Source organism: Chiloscyllium plagiosum, chromosome 38 (genome assembly GCF_004010195.1).
Source record: "Chiloscyllium plagiosum isolate BGI_BamShark_2017 chromosome 38, ASM401019v2, whole genome shotgun sequence".
Classification (NCBI taxonomy): Eukaryota; Metazoa; Chordata; class Chondrichthyes; order Orectolobiformes; family Hemiscylliidae; genus Chiloscyllium; species Chiloscyllium plagiosum.
Genome location: NC_057747.1, coordinates 6,773,825 through 6,787,273, shown reverse-complemented (window position 1 = coordinate 6,787,273; position 13,449 = coordinate 6,773,825). Strand labels below are relative to the sequence as shown.

The following is a 13,449-nucleotide window of genomic DNA, read 5'->3' as shown; positions in this document are numbered from 1 at the left end:
ATCCCCCTGTTAATGAAAGCCAAAACACCATATGCTTTCTTAACAACCCTATCCCACTTGGGTGGCAACTTTGAGGGATCTATGCACTTGAACACGTAGATCCCGCTGTTCCTCCACACTTCCAAGAATCTTGTCTTTAATCCTATATCTATAATCCAGCATTCAAGTTTGACCTTCCAAAAGCATCACTTGGCACTTATCCAGGTTGAACTCCATCTGCCATTGCTCAGGCCAACTCTGCATACTGTCAATGTCACACTGCACCAGTCAATACTATCAATGGCATCTCCAACCTTACTAACCTACCCCTCTACCTCCTCATCCAAGTCATTTATAAAAACTACAAAGAGCAGAGGCCTAAGAATAGAGCCCTGCGGGACGCCACTCACCCCGGACCTCCAGGCAGAATACTTTCCATCTACAACCACTCACTGCCTTCTGTCAGCCAACTAATTGTGAATCTAGATAGCCAAGTCTCCCTGTATTCCATAACTCCTTACTTTATGAATGAGTCTACTGTGGGGAATATTATCAAATGCCTTGCTGAAGTCCATGTACACCACATCCACTGCTCGACCTTAAATCAACCTGTCTCGTCACTTCCTCAAAAGAACTCAATAAGATTTGGGAGGCATGACCTGCCCTCACAAAGCCATGCTGACTGCCTTGAATCACGCAATGCTTTTCCAAATGGTCATGGATCCTATTCCTCAGAATTATTTCCAAAACCTTGCTGACCACAGACAGAAGACAGACTGACTGGTCTGTAATTGCCAGGGATTTCCCTATTCCCCTTCTTGAAAAGAGGAACAACAATCGCCTCCCTCCAATCTTCTGGTCCGACTCCCGTGGAGTGTGAGGAAGCAAAGATCTTTGCCAGCGGCTTAGCAATCTCATTTCTTGCTTCCCAGAGCAACCTAGGATAAATCTGGTCTGGCCCTGAGAACTTATCTTAATGTTCGCCAAAATTTCCTGCACATCAACTTCCTCAATCTCGATCTGTTCAAGCCCGTTTTCCTCACTCCTTAAAAGTCTTCATTCACAAGGTCCCTTTCCTTCGTGAAAACCGAAGCAAAAAACTCATTCAGGGCTTCCCCTATACGTGCAGACTCCACACACAAGTTCCCTGCACTATTCCTGATTATTCTCTTCGTCCTCACATATGAGTAAAATGCCGTTGGGTTCTCCCTAATCCTTTCTGCCAAACCTCCTGGCTCTCCTCAGTCCATTTCTGAGCTCCTTTCTAGTAAGTTTGTAATTCTCTAAAGATGTGCTAGACCCTTACTTCCTCCACCTGACATAAGCTGCCTTCTTCTGTTTGATGAGAACTCCTCTGTTCTCGTCATCCAAGGCCCACTAATCTTACCCCTCCTTGCCTGTCTCAGAGGAACAAATTTATGCATCACTCGCAACTGCTCCTTAAATAGTCTCCACGTCTGCAGTACTCCTTCTGTAGAACAATTGCTCCTAATTCGTACTTCCCAACTCCTATCTGATAGTCATAATTTCCTTTTGCCCAATTAAATATTTTCCCATGGTAACTGCTCCTTTCCCTATCCAAGGCTATGGTAAATGTGAGGCAGTTGTAGTCACTGTAACCAAAACGCGTTCTCACATCACAAGATCTGACACCTGTCCTGGCTCATTGCCAAGCACCAAATCCAAAATGGCCTCCCCCCTCATTGGCCTGTCTACATACCGAATAAGGAAACCCTCCTAAACACACTGACAAAAAGGGCTCCATCCATACCATCTGCACTAAGGAGGTTCCAGTCGATATTGGGAAATTTGAAGTCCCAACAACCCTGCTACGCCTGCGCTTTTCCAAAAATCTGCCGGCCTAGGAGTTCTTCAATCTCCCTACTGCTATTAGGGGGTCTGTAGAAGACCCCCAATGAGGTGGCTGCTCCCTTGTTGTTCCTAACTTCCACCCATACTGACTCCGTAGACAAACTTTCCTCAACAGCCTTTGTTTCTGTAGCTGTGATGCACTCTGATTAGCAATGCTACACTCCCTCCTCTTGTCACCCTTCCTGGTTCTTTTTAAATATTCTAAATCCTACAACATCTAACAACCATTCCTGCCCCTGTGAAACCCATGTCCTTGTAATGGCCACAACATCATAGAGCATGGATCAGTCATTGGGGCTAAGTTCATCACTTATTTCTGACACTCCTTGCGTTAAAGCAGACACACTTTAACCGGTCTGTGTTCCATCATGTAAAGAACCTTCCTGACAGATCCTGTCACTGCCTCATCTACAACTACCCTCCTCCACAAGGTGTGTAGCTCTGTTCCTACCATCCCCCCACCAAACTAGTTTAAACCCTCCCTCGGGCAAATCTCCCACCCAAGACATTTGTGCCCCTCCAGTACAGACCCCATCTTCCCCAGGAGGCATCCCAATGGTCTAAGTATCTGAAGCCCTCCCTCCTGCACCAGACACGTAGCCACATGTTAAGCTGTAGTCGCTTACTGTTCCTCACCTCACTGTCTCGTGGCACCAGCAGCAAGCCTGAGAATGTGACTCGGCCTGCTTTTCAGCTTCCATCCCAACTCTCTGTAGTCACTTTTCAGATCCTTAATCCCTTTCCTGGCTAAGTCATTGGTGCCAATATGTACCACGATTTCTGGATGCTCACCCTCCCCCTTCAGAATCCTGTAAACCTGATCGACAACATCCTGGACCCTGGCACCGAGGAGGACACATACCTTCCGGGAGTCCCGTTCCTAACCACAAAATCTCCTGTCAATCCATCTAATGATCAAGTCCCCTACCACTAGCGCTTTTCTATTCTCCCCCCTTCCCCCTCTTCCTTTCTGAGCCACAGTGCCAGAGAGCTGACAACTAAGGCCTTTCCCTGGTAGACTGTTGCCACCAGCAGTATCCAAAACGGCATACTTATTGCTGAGGGAAACGGCCACAGGAGATCCCTGCTCTGTCCGTTCCCTTTCTGCCCCCTGATTGTAACCCAGATGTCCTTATCCTGTACCTGAGGATTGAGCAACTTCCTGCACATCCTCTCTATTTCCTCCTCAGCCTCCCGCATGATCCGCAGTTCATCCAGCTCCAGTTCCCTTTTTCGAGGAGCTGAGTTGGGTGCACTTCCCGTAAATGTGGCCAGCGGAGACATATTGTGCCTCACCTGCCACATTCCGCAGGAGGAACATGCGACTGCCCTAATAACCATACCCCGCTATTCTAAAAGCCCAGATAGTTCTACACAAGGGAGAGAGAGCAAGAAAAAAAAAACCTAAAAAACTTATCGACTCTACAGACTTTTATTAAGGTTAGGGGAGGTGGGTGGGAGGGAGGCTCTACGGTGTAGGGTCTCAGGTTTACATCGCACCCACTTAAACAAATCACTAACCTTCCCACCAGGCTCAGCTTCTTCCGCTCTCTGCTCCCGTCGCCTGAATTCGAGTAATGGACTCTCAAATCTTACCAAGGTCAGGCCAACCTGCCTATAATTTCCCCTTTTCTGCTTTTCTCCCTTCCTAAACAGGGTGTTACATGAGCCATTTTCTCATGCCCTGGGACCCTACCCGAATCCAGTGATTCCTGAAAAGTCACCAATGCCTCCACAATCTCCTCAGCCATCTCCTTCAGAGCCCTAGGACATAGTCCAACTGGTCTGGATGATTTATCCACTTTCAGACCTTTCAGCTTTCTCTAACATATAACAGGAACTGGGGCAAGAATGCTGCACTTTTACTTCACCTTGCATGAGTTGAGGGGGGTGGGGGCAAGGGGAGTCAAAGATTGGTGGAGATGGACATGGGGTGAATCTGTCTGATAGTTTTAAAATACATGTTGCAACTTGAAAAAGGAAGAAGTGGAGATCACATTCGATTTCTGATCTTCTAATGAGGTTATATATAAAAAAAAGCAGGAACAGTATCAAATTCAGTTCTACAGCTGAGACTGCTCTACCGTCAGTATTCTTCGAGATACATAGCCATCTCAGGGCCACTAACTAGTCCAGTGGGAACTTGTCCAATAAGGCTCCACGACTGGCTAGATGAAATTGTGGGACCAAACTCACTTCCAAAACTGTTCAAATTATCAAAGTGATGAGAAATGCAGAACCAGTGAGAATTACACAATACATAAGGACCTTGCATGGATCAACCCGGTCTCAACCTAAATGCTGCGCAACCCTCAGGCTCTCAGTTTCTATTAAATTCTGCTCAGGCACACTAGACGTCAAAGCACAAGTACCAGCAACAAAAATATATAACCAAAAGAGAAAATGCTGGAAAATCTCAGCAGGTAAGGTCACAGCTTTGACAAAAGGGTCAGTTAGACTCGAAACGTCAGCTCTTTTCTCTCCTTACAGATGCTGCCGGACCTGCTGAGATTTTCCAGAATTTTCTCTTTTAGTTTCAGATTCCAGCATCCGCAGCAATTTGCTTTCAACAAAAATATATACACTGCCAGCACATGCAAGATGGCAACCATTTCTGAACAATTTAAAGACAAGCAAATGAGCACATGAAGTAGAAATTATAATAACGTTTCAGCTATTTCACCTCCCCAAGGAGAGAATCTGGCAGGTACAGTCTCATACTCTGAACAGCAAATAATACATATTACCCAAAAGGTCAACAGTACCTTCACTGAACAACAGGATCATATTCAACTCTGCACCAACAAAACTAACAATTACAGTAACTTCAAACTGGAAAAGGCTGTTCTAACAGCCAACAACACCAATACCAAACACTCACAATATCCACTATTCAATGGTAAAATTGGATATACTGGTCTACATTATCCACTGTACCTCTGAAAAAGCCTTCATGGCACTATGGGAATGAGAGAACTTTATTGCACAGGTTCTGTGAATCAGATTCTGAAGTGGTGCTAGTTTCGATGATAGCTTTTCTAGTTCCACAGGGAGGAATCTTGGGTGTGCCACAAGATATTTATGAATATTTTAGTTTGGTGGAGTGCAAAAGGTACAAGGGACACAGCAGATGGTGTCTTTATACAGATTGTTTATCAAGTAGGGAATCCAGCCTTCCCATCTATCCGCTCCACTCTCCCCACCGACCTATTACCTTCCCCACAGCCCCATCCTTCTATTTATCTCTCACCCCCTTTTCCCCCTTCACATTCCTGAAGGGCTCAACTCTCCTGCTCCTCAGATGCTGTGCTTTTCCAGTGCCATCCTTTTTGGATCTAGCCTGTCACAGGTCACCAATGACATCGAAGTTCCTTCCTGCTCGCCTGAGTAGGACAGCGATTTCCTTGGACTGGGCTGTTTACATCATCGTGTACTTTGGAGATGGGGATACTTCTGCCATGACCTCAGTACTATACAATAAACTGCAGTGAGCAGCACAAGTCAGACACAGCTTCACCACTCCAGTGAATTATTTATGGCCAGTATCTGTCTGGATCTTTGTCCTATTTTGTGCACTCCTCACTAATGACTCAATGTTATGCCTGAACTCCACGGATGTACTATACGCACACAACTTTAGGGTGCACCCCAGCACTGGGGTTCTTTTATCTATATAATTTTACATGGACTGAGATTAGATGTGCTATCCTGTAAGTGGGAGCCTCCCCATTTCAACTGGGTGGAAACCCTCCAATCTTTAAATTGTACCTTAGCAGTCTTACATAAACACAAGACTGGCTGAGAACAAGTTTCCAGGGTCATGTCATTGCTTCAATGTGAAAGCATTTTGTTTGCAAATACATTCCTCTGTATCCGCAAAGGTTCTGTGCCCAAGAATCCTCATGAATGATTAAATTAGAGTGTGTGGAGCTTCTTAAAAAAGGCTAAACATTTTTTGCTCATGGATGTTGATTTTTGTTGTTACTTATTTTTTGGCACAGATAAGCAAATTCGCGATTAGTGATTTTGCAGACACAGAGGATTTATTGTTATGGAGGATGTAGTGAAAAAGTTACATTTCCTCTTTTAAAGTGTTATTAGAGAACTCGGAGAGACTCAATAGGCAAGTGGCCTCTTTGAGCTGTGGCCTTTCTATTCCATTCGATTTTTCATCCTTCTTCAGTCTGCTAGCTAACGGTAACATTTATCTCACATACAAGATCAAGCCAAGTGATTATCAATGATTTCTGTTGCATGTTCTCACTTTGCGTAAATAGCATTCAGCATTCTCCAGCAACAGTCGCTGAACTGATACCCCTATCAGCATGTGGGCAAAAACCAAACAGGAACAAACTGCAATGACCCTGGACAGCACAACTCCTGGCTCAGCATATCCAATGGTTTCAGTTCCAGCTGAATCATATCTTCATGTTTCGACTCAATGCACCTAAACCATTGTCCATAAAGCTCCACAAACAAACAGGTTGAGACATTTTAAGATCAACATAAAAGATCAACATGACACTGACAGGATGCAGAGCTGGGTTGAGAAGCAGCAGATGGAGTTCAACCTGGATAAATGTGAAGTGATTCAGTTTGGAAGGTCGAATTTGAATGCTGAATACAGGGTTAAAGACAGTGTGGAGGAACATACTTGGGGTCCACATACATAGATCCCTCAAAGTTGTCACCCAAGCGGATAGGGCTGTTAAGGTGGCATATGGTGTTTTGGCTCTCATTAACAGGGGGATTGAGCGCTGCAAGGTTTAACCAGCTGTGTAAAACCCTGGTAAGACCACACTTGGGATATTGTGTCTGGTTCTGGTTGCCTCATTATAGGAAGGATGTAGATGCTTTAGAGAGGGTGCAGTGGAGATTTACCAGGGTGCTGCCTGGACTGGAGGGCTGTCTTATGAAGAAAGGTTGAGGGAGCTTGGAGAAGAAACAAGCGATGCGAGTTGACAGAGGTGTACAAGGTAATGAGAGGCATAGATAAAGTAGATAGCCAAAGACTTTTCCCCAGGACAGAAATGGCTGTCACAAGGGGTCATAATTTTAAATGTGACTGGAAGGAGGTTTGGGAAGATGGCAGAGGTAGATTCTTGATGTAGAGAGTGGGGTGTGGAATGGACTGCCAGCAGTGGTAGTAAAGTCAGGGACATTCAGGACATTTAAACAACTACTGGACAAGCACATTAATGGCAGTAATCGGAGGGGTGTGTAGGTGAGGTTGATCTTGGATTAAGGTAAATTCTTGGCACAACATCGTGGGCTGAAGAGCCTGTACTATGCTGTGCTGTTCTATGTTCTCAACTTTGGTCCCTCACATTCTGCCAATTGCTGATATATAATCAGGTACAAATAAGCCTTGTGTGTGTGCGCGCAGATAGACACACTGTTGATAGCTCAGCTAGCAAGGTCAGCAGCTTGCCTTGCAGGGTTGAGATAGCTGTGTACATATCTGTCAAATTACACAACAATTATTCTTGCGCCATAAGGAACAGTGGAGTACATTGTTAGGCGGGGCCACATGAGCACAACACATTTAAACTTAGTGCTCCGCGCAACAGTCATACAAACAATCCACAGTGGGGGTTGACCAGGAGCAGAAACCCTACCTCAATCCAATCAATCCCAAAATTATGCAAATGAACTGTAGCAACTGCTTTGCCACACTGAGATCAGCCAACCGAGCAGAGACAGCACTGAAACTGCTGACTTCCTGCTTAGGCTTGCTTAACAGAGTCATAACACTAACTGACTAGGGAGCCTAGGAAAACACTCAAGTATTTCTCTAGTTTTATGTAATACCAAGTATTCTTTATCATATTGAAGAAGAGACTGTCTAAAATTCATTGTTTTTATTCATTGCATCAGAAAGCTTTGTCACAACCACCTGCTGGAAGGCAGCCCCACAAGGAACCTGATTGAGTGCCTGAGAGATGATTCAAAATTTCCTGCTGGTTGCATATCGACTGTCCACTGGAGTAGTACCAGATGATTGGACAGTGGCAAATGTTACTCCCTTGTTCAAGAAAGGGAATAGGGGTAACCTTGGGAATTACAGACCAGTCAGTGTTGGGCAAATTATTAGAGAAGATTCTGAGAGATAGGATTTATGATTACTTGGAAAAGCATAGTTTACTTAAAGATAGTCAGCATTGGCTTTAAGGGAGGCAGGTCACACCTCAAGCCTTATCGAATTCTTCAAGGATGGGACAAAACACACCGAGGAAGGTAGAGCAGTGGATGTGGTATAAATGGCGTTTGATAAAGGTTCCCCATGGTAGGCGAGAGACATTCTGGCTATTGAGGGAATGCAGCGTAGGTTCACGAGGTCAATTCTTGGAATGGCGGGATTACCTTACACTGAAAGACTGGAGCGACTGGGCTTGTGTACCCTTGAGTTTAGAAGACTGAGAGGGGATCTGATTGAGGCGTATAGGATTATTAAAGGATTGGACACTCTGGCGGCAGGCAACATGTTTCCGCTGCGGGGTGAGTGCCGAAACAGAGGACACAGCTTAAAAATACGGGGTAGACCATTTAGGACAGAGATGGGGAGAAACTTCTTCACCCAGAGAGTGGTGGCTGTGTGGAATGCTCTGCCCCAGAGGGCAGTGGGGGCCCAGTCTCTGGATTCATTTAAGAAAGAGTTGGATAGAGCTCTCAAGGATAGTGGAATCAAGGGTTATGGAGATAAGGCAGGAACAGGATACTGATTAGGAATGATCAGCCATGATCATGTTGAATGGCGGTGCAGGCTCGAAGGGCTGAATGGCCTACTCCTGCACCTATTATCTATTGTCTAAAAAGAACAGGAAGTGACATCACCAACCCAAGGAAACCCAAATATATAAATAGAAAGTAGGCTACACCACCAGTGCTTCATCCGGAGGCTCACTGAAGATGTTACCTATTATGGTGATGAAACGTCTGAAAACAAACCTTCCAGCTCAGCAATCAAACCTACATCTAGAGCCTCAACCGGACATACAAATCTTATCAAAACTCGCTAAGAATCTTTTATTATTTCTTTATACAAATAAGAATTCTAAAATAGCGTAAAGTTAGTTTTCAAACCAAAATATTGTAACAATTATCAGATTTAGGAAGTAGCTGTCTTCCAAACAAGCAAACTGTTGCCTTTCTTCCAACATATAGAAGCATAGCTCTAATTCTGTCATAGATTTGGGGTGCTAACCAAAAATAACTCCGATCAGCAAGCTTAGCCCAGATTAGTGAGCCTTTGATATCCAAGCTTGTTTACCTGTGGATTTATAGAGTAGGCCGGTCAAGGATCCTGCTGCTACTGTGTTCAGATCATCCTCTGCACCCCGAACCTTTTCGATGACAACACCAAATGTGCTGTACAAGAGAGCTGCAGCAAAACAGTCAGGTATAAGCGTCACAGCTATAAACAAGTGAAGATGCCAATGCACCTTTGAGTCCAGCACACAGTAAAGTCATGAATGCACATACATACATGCAAACATGAAGCAGACACTTTATGCAGGTATCGCAGTGTAATAATATTGGTGGTGATTAGTCCTGGCCACTGGATTGGTAATTATCTCAAAGAAATAACTCTCGGACATAGTATGACATTAAAGTCTCCGAGGTCTAATTTCAATTTGAAAATTCAAACTCAGCTTGAAACAAGAAACAGAGAATAAGAAAACTAAATCAGGAAGTGGCCATAATGCTGCCAGATTGCCCTTAGCAATACAACTCATTCTCCAATATCCTGTAGGAAAAGAAATGTGGTCTGAACTGGTCTGGCCGATATATGACAAACTCCTATACTGTGGTTCATTCTTAACTGGCCTACTACATTCTCAATGTGCAACAGATATTAACTTTGCTGGTGTTGCCCACTCTGTGAGAATTAATTCTGAAGTCCTGAGTCCAACAGAGTCAGATACAAAAATCAGAAGTCACTGGAAAATCTCAGGAGGTCTGGCAACACTTGTTGAGAGTAAGCAGAGTAAACTTCTCAGGTTCAGTGACATTTCTACAGAACTGTTGTGAAGAAGGGTCACTGGACCCAAAATGTTAACTCTACTTTCTCTTCACAGATGCTGCAGGGCCTGCTGAGGTTTTCTACCTATTTCTGGTTTTCAAGCATCTGCAGTTCTTTTTTTAAATAAAATTAGATTGACAGTAAATCAGCTCTCACACCATTCTTTCGGTGAAAACTTCTCAATCACCATCTAATCCTTCTCAATCACCATCTAATCCTTCTATCAATTAGCGCAAATCTACAGCCTCTAAGTGAGGACCTCTCAATGAAGGGAGATTGAATCCTCAAGAGTCCTGAATTTATACACATCTCAAATGAAATAGACTCCACTGCTCCAAAGAAACGATCCCAGCCTACCCAATCTTTCCTCAGTCAAAATTCTCCATTCCTAGTAACATCCTCTTAAAACTCTTTTTGATGCAATCATGTTGTTCTTACAAAGTATTGACCAGACTGTACTCAAGTTGGGAGTCTAACCCAATATTCCACAGTGCTGTATTCTTATATCCTATTCCAATAAAAGGAAAAAAAGATTATTTATGTCATTTTATCTACTTGTCCTGCTACCTTTAGGGATCGGAGGATATAAACTCCAACGTTTTGCTTCTCTACACTTCACAGTATCTGAAATTTCTTGTGTATTTCCTTGCCATTGTTTATCGTGCACCACAAATGTACAGAATTATTAAGAATTACAAAGTACTTTTCAGAATAGTTGACACAATGTCTGAAATAGCTAATCACTTACCCAAAGAACCAAGTGTGTTGGCCCACAGAGCTCCCTGTCTTGTGACCATATTCAGGATTCTGCAAAAGACGACATTTTCTTTTGAGGGCTTTAAAATGGCCAAACAAGCTTTAAAAGTGCACTTTCATAGAAGTTCAGTTGGAAAAAAATATAAATCACCCATAAAATGGCAGGCATAGCTGAGGGGAACGGTTTAAGGAAGTAATGGAGGCGTAGCCAGCATTAGCTTTCGTAGCTCTTAAAAATATGGAATTATGGCACAGATTTGAGAAAGTAAGACCTTGAAAGTGATATGGCTTCCATACTGAGGGAGAACATACAGTGGGGAGAAAAAGGAAAGCATAATTGAGGGAGGGAGGGAGGGGTGAAAATTTTGATAGGAATGTACTGGAACATGAGGCATCAGTTGAGGTCAAGGCCACATAACAGAGTTTGATGAGGGGCTGGACCCTGGCAGCACAGTTCATTGAAGAAACAACACAGTCTATATCCATAAATGGATAAACCAGTCACATGTTACAAGGTTTCCGAGACAAATTTCAAAACTGTTCAAAAGTCATAGGCATGACCAGCATGGAAACAGACCCCTTGATCCAACTCGTCCCATTTACCAGCACTTGGCCCATATCCCTCTAAACCCTTCTAATTCATATACCCAGATGTCTTTTAAATGTTACAATTGTACTAGCCTCCATCACTTCCTCTGGCAGTTCATTCCATACACGCACCACCCTCTCCGTGAAAGATTTCCTCCACAGGTAACTTTTTAAATCTTTCCCCTCTCACCCTAAACCTATGCCCTCTAGTTCTGGATTCCCTCACTCCAGGGAAAAGACCTTGCCTATTTACCCGAACAACTCCCATGATTTTATACACCTACAAGGTCACCCCTCAGCCTCCAATGTTCTAGGGATAACCACCCCAACCTACTCAGCCTCTCCCTATAGCTCAAACCCTCCAACCCTGGCAACATCCCTGTAAATCTTTTCTGAACCCTTTTAGGTTTCACAATATCTTTCCTATAGCAGGGAGACCAGAATTGCACGCAATATTCTAAAAGTGGCCTAACCAATGTCCTGTACAGCCACAATATGACCTCCCAACTCCTATATTCAATGCTCTGACCAATAAAGGAAAGCATACCAAACACCATTATTCTATCTACCCGTGACTCCACTTTCAAGGAGCTATGAACCTGCACTCTAAGGTCTCTTGTTCAGCAACACTCCCTTACCATTACCATTAAGGACCTTACCATTAAGTGTATAAGTCCTCCCCGATTTGCCTTTCCAAAAGGCAACACCTCACAATTATCTAAATTAAACTCCTCAGCCTACGAGCCCATCTGATCAAGGTCCCATTGTACTGAGGTAACCTTTTTTGTTGTCCATTACACCTCCAATTTTGGTGTCATCTGCAAACTTACTAACTATACATCCCTATGTTCACATCCAAACCATTTATATAATTGCAAAACTTCCAGTAACCATTAGCCTGATAAGAAATAGAAAATTCGAGTAGGCCATTTAGCCCTTCAAGCCTACTCCACCATTCGTTAAGATCAGTCTCCTGTTCCCACTTTCTCTCTATAACTTTGACCTCTTTAGCCCCAAGAAATGTATCCAACTTCTCGAAAACATTCACTGGTTTGGCCTGTGATAAAGCTGGATACTCCAAAGTGACCCAGGGTAAACTTCTGTACAGTCAGTGGGAGATATGGTACAGCATTTAATAAAGCAGATACACACAGAGCACGTTAAGAGGTGAAGAACTATTTCAAAAATTAGGTGTACTCAAGGAGACATTTTGTAAATATACTCATTCTATTTATGTGCCACTCAAGGAACATTATTTAAGAGAACAGTAAAACTGGGTTCAGGAGGCAGCTAAATAGGATTCTGGGGATGGAAGGATATGGTGGGGAGCTTGGTTCAGCTTGATCACAAAAAGTACAAGCTAGTTGGGATCAATTTCCTGCATTCTTCATTACAATCACCAATTCTAGTCACAGCTCAATAGGAACAGGATATTAAGACAACCAGCTGATGTTAAAGATATTCTCCAAAGTGAATGACCCATAACATCCCACCCCCTACCACCACCGACAGCAAATCCCACAGCAAGTGCCTATTGCAGAATAATTGTTAAAAAATGTTGAATATGATCAAGCATACTTAGTTAAACAAAAGTCATGAAATTAACTGTGTTTTGCAAGAAACTTGATAACTTTTGAAAGTACAATCACCAGGAGTTACAGTAAAAACCCTTTCATGGCAGTTAGTTAAATGCAAGTACTAAGTAAACAAATGAAAAACAATGCAAATTCTGCTCTGAGTAACCACTCCAGAATCCCCAAAGCCAAACCATCGTGATAGTTTCTAGTGAGAATTAACAACTCCAAAAGGAACTGGAAGTTGCCTTTTTATGTCTGTCAGACCAAGCACTTTCCTCAGCATCCGCCTGCACTTTCCAAAGGACTTTTCATGCCCATTTGATTTGCTCATTTAGGATTACTGAGAGCCCAGGTGCAACAATACCATAAACCTGAAGCATGGATTTGTTTTTTTTTTAAAATAGGAAAATGCTCAAAGGTTTTTTAAAAAACTCAAAAGTTAGGTTTGTTCAGAGTTGGCTAAGATATTTTTGTTAAGTCAACAACAACCCTGGATGTACATAGCTCTGGGATGATTATTGTAAATCTTCTTTCCCCCAGTACATTGGTAATCAGGAGTAGTCATGCAACGATGTGCATGGAATTTAATCTCATGAGCCTTGCAGCTGGGTGGGGAGGGAAACAGTGTTGGGATGAGGATGAACATATCAAAAC

The 13,449-nt window shown here is 43.3% G+C and overlaps 1 protein-coding gene across 1 annotated transcript in view; it reads right to left on the bottom strand.

Annotated features, from left to right (window-relative positions):
• timm23a (translocase of inner mitochondrial membrane 23 homolog a (yeast)) overlaps nucleotides 1-13,449 on the bottom strand; it is a 41,768-nt gene that overhangs the window by 3,214 nt on the left and 25,105 nt on the right. Inside the window, exons 5-6 of the mRNA XM_043678737.1 lie at nucleotides 10,623-10,681; nucleotides 9,122-9,232 (exon numbers count right to left, since the gene is read on the bottom strand). Coding sequence (XP_043534672.1) covers nucleotides 9,122-9,232; nucleotides 10,623-10,681 — 170 coding nt within the window. The remainder of the gene's footprint in view (nucleotides 1-9,121; nucleotides 9,233-10,622; nucleotides 10,682-13,449) is intronic.